The sequence below is a fragment of the Bos indicus genome, chromosome 29 (assembly GCF_029378745.1).
Source record: "Bos indicus isolate NIAB-ARS_2022 breed Sahiwal x Tharparkar chromosome 29, NIAB-ARS_B.indTharparkar_mat_pri_1.0, whole genome shotgun sequence".
NCBI lineage: Eukaryota > Metazoa > Chordata > Mammalia > Artiodactyla > Bovidae > Bos > Bos indicus.
In genome coordinates, this window is record NC_091788.1 from 45,122,455 (window position 1) to 45,129,244 (window position 6,790).

The 6,790-nt window shown below is 57.0% G+C and overlaps 1 protein-coding gene across 2 annotated transcripts; it reads right to left on the reverse strand.

The window, feature by feature from the left end:
• Positions 1 to 106: 106 nt before the first annotated feature.
• CTSF (cathepsin F) lies at positions 107 to 5,687 on the reverse strand. Of its 2 annotated transcripts, none has more exons than XM_070782643.1 (14): positions 5,356 to 5,687; positions 5,048 to 5,146; positions 4,672 to 4,756; positions 4,519 to 4,580; positions 4,312 to 4,387; positions 3,164 to 3,274; positions 2,899 to 3,044; positions 2,715 to 2,811; positions 2,551 to 2,631; positions 1,621 to 1,740; positions 1,470 to 1,534; positions 1,114 to 1,204; positions 694 to 752; positions 107 to 613 (listed from the first exon to the last, which is right to left on the reverse strand). In XM_070782643.1, the coding sequence occupies exons 1-14, from the start codon at positions 5,566 to 5,568 to the stop codon at positions 539 to 541; spliced, it is 1,380 nt and encodes a 459-aa protein (XP_070638744.1). In that variant the 5' UTR covers positions 5,569 to 5,687; the 3' UTR covers positions 107 to 538. The 2 variants fall into 2 exon arrangements, with proteins under 2 accessions (XP_070638744.1, XP_070638743.1); XM_070782642.1 differs by having other exon boundaries at positions 3,164 to 3,277; positions 5,356 to 5,686.
• Positions 5,688 to 6,790: the final 1,103 nt, after the last annotated feature.

Sequence of the window (6,790 nt, forward strand, 5' to 3'; positions counted from 1 at the left end):
GGCCCTCAGGTTTTTGAGCAGGATCAGCTGCCCCACGTTGACCCTCCAGGGGTTCCCCAGCACCCCTCCTTGCCCTCAGGGTCTGAGCATTCACACCACGCTGGGGTCCAGGACACCTCTTTATTGTGTTAGAAAAGGTCGGTGACAAGTTTCTCTAGATGTAGAAGGCAACGTGGTCCCCCAGTCCAGGGGAACCAGAAAATTTACAGCTTCAGAGGAAAACTGGGGTGGGAAGACAGAGCCTGCTGAGGACAGAGCTGGCTTTAAGACCAGAGTATTTTCTTCCCACCTGCTCCTTGCCCAAGCCTAGGGTTCTTGCCCCAGCTTCGGCTGCCAAGACATCATCCTTCACCCCAGTCCTCCTAGCTACCGCCATTCAACAAAGGTGCTGTTGGGGAACTTCAGGGTGGGAGTGGGGGAGGGCCTGTGTCCCTGTGGCCTTTGCTCACCCTGGGGTCCCCGGTGCCCGTCCCTTGGCCAGCTGTGCCTCCTGGGGAGGGGCCGTTCTGGTCCGCCCCAGATCCTGCACTGGTGCGCCTCAGTTTATCACCGCTGAGCTGGCCATGATGTTCACGCCACAGGCCCCGGAGCCACGGTGCAAGTAGTAGTAACCCTGGGGGGAGAGGGGCGTCGGTGAGGGCGCCAGGGCAGGACGGGGGCTGGAGGGCTAGGGGCCAAGCAGCCAAGACTCACCTCCTCACCCCAGTCAGTGCCCCAGCTGTTCTTGATGGCCCAGAAGGGGATGGCAGAGCCTGGGGGCAGGGCAGTGCGGAGCGCAGGGAGAGTCAGGGCCCCCCGAGTCTCCAGCCAGGGCCCCAGGCACTAGGCACTCTTCACTGTCTGCTGTGGGCCTACTGGGCGACAGGTACTAGGGGAAGAGCAGAAAGCAAGACAGGCCCACCTACCACGCTCCCAGAAACCGGGAGCAGCTCTGGGGCTTGGGGAAGACGCCCACCCATCCACAACTGCTCACACCTCCCACCCCCTTGGCTCTCCCATTCACAGAGAGGATGGGTGATCCTGCCTGGCCCACAGCCGGAGACAGGGGGTAGGACAAGGTTCCTGAGATGCTGTGGCCCGGGCTGGATGGGCAGAGGGGCAAGCAGAACTCACGGTTGCCATAGCCCACGAGCAGCACGGCATGGTCGATGAGCCAAGGGCTGCAGAGGGGGCGCAGGGGGTGGGAGATCCCGTGGCGGTAGAACTGAGGGGGGAGAGTAAGAGCAGGGGGGCCAACGTGCTGCAATTACTGCAGCCCGAGCGCCTAGAGCCCATGCTCCGCAACAAGAGAAGCCACTGCAACGGGAAGTCCGTGTGCTACAACTAGAGAAAAGTCTACACAGCAACAAAGACCCAGCACAGCCAAAAGTAAATAAATAAAATCATTAAAAAAAAAAAAAATCAGGGGCCAGCTCCAAGAAGTAGGGGAAGAGTCAGTCAGAGCCGGAGCAACAAGGCTGGAGCCCTACCTGCATGCCAAAGGCGTTGATGGCAATGGAGACGGGGCCGTTCTTGGCCAGCCAGGCCGCCAGCTCTGAGACGGGGGAGGGCCAGCGTCAGGGGGCATCCAGGCCCCAGCCTCCCGACCCAGGCCTCTCCTCACCCCCCGGCCTTCCTTACTTTGCTCATTCTTGCTCAGCTCCACTGAGTCGTTGATGTAGACCTTGGCCTTCTCTGCAGAGAAGCTGCAGGTCTGCAAGCGGCCTCGGTAGCTGTAGTCATCCTCCGTCTCCAGCCCTCCTGGGATTGTGGGGAGGGGGGCCGGCAGATCAGAAGTTAGAGGAAAGCTGGGCTCTACTCTCCGTACTTGTCTGCTCCTGGCCAGGGGCTGTGCTGAGCCCCTCGTACACAAGGCCTCATGTTCTCCATCTACCCCAGGCCACAGGCCATCCTCTCTGAAAGGGGCCTCTTTCTCGAGATGGCTCAGCTGAGGCCCACAGGCATGGGGCAGCCTCCAGTGAGACGTGTGGCAGAGAGGGAACCCAGCTCCCAACTTCTGAGTCCTGACTCCCCTCAGTGTTCCTAGGACTCCTGATCTTGGCTTTCTTGTCCTGCCCTGACCATCTGCTCCCAGTCTGGCCCAGACCCCTGCCAGGCTCCCTCCCCAGTCTTTGTAGGCCACCTCAATCCCTCAGCCCTCCTCTTCCCAACACTGCAGCCCACTGCTCAACAGAACTGCCAGGTTAGGTCAACACCTCCCCTCAAGGGGGCGCTGTTCTGCTCTTCAGTTTAGCAGCACTAGAAATACAGGCCTCCAAGCAGTGAAAATAGCAAGACCCCTGCTATGCACCAGGAACATGACATACCTTCCCCTCACTTGACCCTCAAGACAATCCTACCAAGTGAGTCCGAGGAAGCCCATTTCACAGGTGAGATAAGTGAGGCTCTGAAAGAGCTGACCTGCCCAAGGTCTTCAGCCAGTTAGGGGTCAGCATTAAGACTTGAACCCAGGTCACAGGACTGCCATGCTCGTCTCCCTCCCTCACAAAGTGACTTCCGGGGGAGGGAGCTGTGCTCCTGCCCTGCTCCTGAAGCCCCGTGAATGCATACCCAGAGTCCGTATGGCCGAGTAGGCGTTAGAGGGCAAGCCGCCCAGGCAGGCCTTGTCAGTCTTGTCACAGTCCAAGAGCTCTAGGAGACAGAAGACTGGTCCCAAGGAGCCCTCCGGAGGGGCTGGGCTGGGGACGGGGGAGGAGGCACAGCGGGATGCTCACCCTGCTCAGACAGGGAGAGCAGGGTCCCCCGTTTGAGGAACCACTGGCCCTCCACGTTGCCTGTGACTGAGAAGGCCCAGCAGGAGCCGCACATACCCTGCAAGAGACAGGCAGGTCAGGGCTGGGTCCCTCTCAAAGGCCAGTGCAGCCCGCTCATCCCACCCTCGCCTCTTCGGGGTCCAACCTGGTCCTTGACATTGGTGACAGCCCCCTTATTCCTCCAGTCCCACTGAGGCGGAGGAACGTCGGTGACAGGATGGGCCGGGCGCATGTTCCTGCCAGGCGCATCTTTCAGGAGGGGATTCAGGTAGATGGTGCGGAACTCCTCCTCTGTGGACAGAGGTGGGTGGGGGTGGGAAAAGAGTATTCAAAGCCAGTCCTACCCAGGGGCCTTGGGAGCAGGCCCTGTCTCTTCCAGGCACCGTGAGGGCTCTGGCCACCACCCCTACCTGTCAGGTCACTGAACTTGGTGACCCCATACCGAGCTGTGCCACGGTCCAGGGCCTGGATCTTCTGCGCTCGCACCATATTATTGGCAAAGACGGACATGCGCCAACTGGCTTCTGAGGACCAACAAGCAGAAGTGAGGCCTGGACCCCAGGCAGATCATAGAGGAGAGGTGCTTGGGGATAAGAGGCAGAGGTTTCCGTGGGGAACAGTGGCCCTGCATCATGTCTGAAGTTTATTTCAAGAAGGGCAAGGGACGTCCCTGTGGTCTAGTGGCTAAGATGCCACGCTCCCAAGGAGGAGGCCTGAATTCAATCCCTGGTCAGGGAACTAAATCCCGTATTCCACACTTTAAAGATCCTGCATGCTGCAACTAAGACCTGGTGCAGCCAGGTCTTTACTATTTATAATAATAGTTAAATTATTATATTTAAATACTATAATTTAATATTTATTTTTATTTATAAAATAAGTAGTTAAATATTTATAATACCTAATACTATAAACATGTTTATTATCGATATGTTAATAATATAGTATTATATTTTATTATTTACATAATATTTATTTATTATTAAATAAATAAAAAATATTTTTTTTAAAAGAGAAAAGGGCAGAACCCTGGAGTGGGTGTTAGGAGCAGATCTGCAAGTGATAAGAGTGAGGCCAAAATGGGGCGATGACTCCCCAGGTATGAAAAGTGAAACTGCTCAGTCGTGTCCGACTCTTTGTGACCCCACAGACTGTAGCCCACCAGGCTCCTCTGTCCATGGGATTTTCCAGGCAGTAGTACTGCAGTGGATTGCCATTTCCTTCTCCAGGGGATCTTCCCAACCCAGGGCTCAGGGCTCCAAAGACAGAAGGTCATGGGAAAAGGCCACCAAGCCAAGGGTCTGCCAGCAGAGAAAATATGGCCTTTGCCCCATCCCACTCTACCCAGAATGATGGAGATCTATGGTTTCTGACTAGGAAAATCAGATGGGAGAAGCGCCAGCTCCCTGAGGTGACTGCCAAGTCCTTGGAGGCTAAACAAGAACATGGGGGAACTTAGGGGTCCCTCTGCCCTTTCCCTACTCCAACACTAAGGTGCCAAGTTGGAGGGGAGGTCCTGATCTGATCAGGACACATCCAGCCAAGGCTAGGTCCTCACCTTCCTGCGAATCATATGTCCGGTTATAGGTGGTGACAAAGTCCTTGAAGATCGAAGCCATCTTCACAGAAAAGTCCTGGAAAGACAGAGAGAGGGAGTCTTTACAAGCAGTCCTTCTCAGACAGACGTGGGAGCCCCAGGCCAGGGTGGAGGGAAGAGAGTGAACCAAATGTGCAGCCAGTTCCCCAGACAGACAAGGCTCCTCACCTGGGGGAGGGGATCCTTGTTCAGCAGCGGAAGGAATGAACTGAAAGTCTCATTTCTGTCATCTGGAGAGAGTTGGAAGAGAGGAGAAGCAGGACTGAACCCTGAGTGAAGTCTGATCTGAACCATCCCAGCACCCCGGGGCCCTCCCAGCACCTGTAGTCTTGGTGTCGACTGGGCCACAGTCCCGCCTCAGTAGCATGTGTTTTCCTAGCTCGTCTAGGACTTCGAAGCTGCAGAGCTGCAGGAAAAGGAAGGAGGATGCCAGTCAGGGGGCTGCGAGGAGAGCAAGGCAAGATGGAGGAGGGTCCTCAGATGAGGACAATCTCTAAGGCAATCTCGCCCACAGTGGAAAGCGAGGCACCGTCCAGGAGCGAGAATCCAGACCCCCTCCCTTTATCCTTCCAGGCCTGGGTAGTGACAGGGTGGGGTAGATGCGGCCTCAGATCCCGCCCCCTTGACTTGACAGATCTCCCAACTACAGCCAGACTCAATCTGGGGGCAAGGGAATGGCAGGAACCCCATCACTCACCAGGGTCTTCTTGGACACCGGGAGCTGGCACACCGTGGGGTCGTTGCAGGGCGGCTCCACCAGGGTCGCCTTCAGCGAGTACAGGGACCCCCGGCCCGCCTGGACGGAAGGGCGAGTGAGTGACGGCACGGCCACCCTCTTATCTGTCCAGCCTTCATGGGGCCCACAGCCCCACCGTGCCCTCTTCCCCTTTCCCCATTACTAGAAGTCCAACGTCCCCGCCCCAAGTCAGGCCCAAAGTTCCCAACCCTCGGACTAGAGCCCCGCTCACTGCGGACCCAGGAGCCCCGCCCCGAGCGCATCCTCACCCGGCGGACGCGACCGCGCACGGCCCCCAGCGCGGCCCTCGTCCCGGCAGCCCGGCCGCGGTTGTACATCTCCAAGGCGAAGCGGGCGGGCTCCCGCAGCTCCGGGGACGCCAGTTCCCAGGCCTGCGCGCCGGCCGCCGGGGGCTTGCTGGAGGCCGGAGCGGCGGCCGGGAGCAGCCCCAGCAGCAACAGCAGCTGCAGCCAGGGTGCCATGGCGAGGGCGAAGCTGGCGGCCCGGACTCACGCACGGACGGACGCGCGGACCAACCGACGGGGCGTAGCAGCCCGCGGCTGGGGGGCCCTAGTCCTCCCCAAGCTCCGGCGGGGCGCCGGCCAATGGGCGCCGGCCGGGGGCGCCTGCGCGCTCGCTTATTTACGCCAGGCACGTGGGTGCGCTGGCTGTGCAAGACTGGCGGGCTGGACCCAGTTTCGACCGTAGGCAGTCTTGCAAAACCAGCGTCATCTGGGGAGACGTGGCCCGATCCCCGACCTTGAAATGATCTTCTTAGGTCTGGGAACTGCTGTTTGAGGAGAGGAAACAATACTGGCCAGAGAATTAAAACAACTACCACTTATTGCATACCTACTATTATGTTGCAGGTTATATGCCCTCTCCCTTTAATCTTTGTAGCAATCCTGTGAAGTAATAAATGTTATTATCCCCATCTAGTAATTGAGGAAATATAGGTTTAGAGAAACTAAGTGGCTTGTCAAACATCTGCTAAGTAAAAGGGCTGGACTTGAACACAGGGAGTGGACTTCAGAGCTTGAGCTCACAGCTCCATCACCTCTTTGAGGCCCCTCTTATCAGCAGAATGGCAGCTAATATTCCCTGGACTGGCAGTGTCACAGGCTGTTGCGCAGATCAAACACAAACATGTCAACAGTGCACAGGGTTGGGACCCTTCTTTCATTCCTTCAAGCATTCACTGCTGTGTTCCAGGGCGTAGCAACAGGAAGCATGAGCAGATACTCTGGGCATAATACTGCCTGCTAGCAGCTCACAGTCTAGTGGAGAGACAGATGAGAAAAAGGAATTTTCCTCCAAGGTGTTACCAACTGTGGGAGGGGAAACAGAAGAGAGTTTTTGGCAACCCACTCCAATTTTCTTGTCTGGGAAATCCCATGGACAGAGGAACCTGGAGGGCTACAGTCTATGGGGTTGCAAAGAGTGGGACATGACTGAGCGACTAACACTTTCACTTCCAAGGCCCTTCAAGCTCCAGTCAGGCCTTAGACCTTATCCTGTGCTGTGCACTTGACACTCCAGTGACACTCTATTTGCAGAAATTCAAGCTCTTGCACACCCTGGAACCTTCACACTGCTCAAACTCCTAGACACTTTGCTGCTCTCAGGGAGGCTTTCCTGACCCACGCCCATTGCCCCTGACTAAGCTCAATGGCACTGTCTCTGTACTCCTAGACTCCTAGCTCC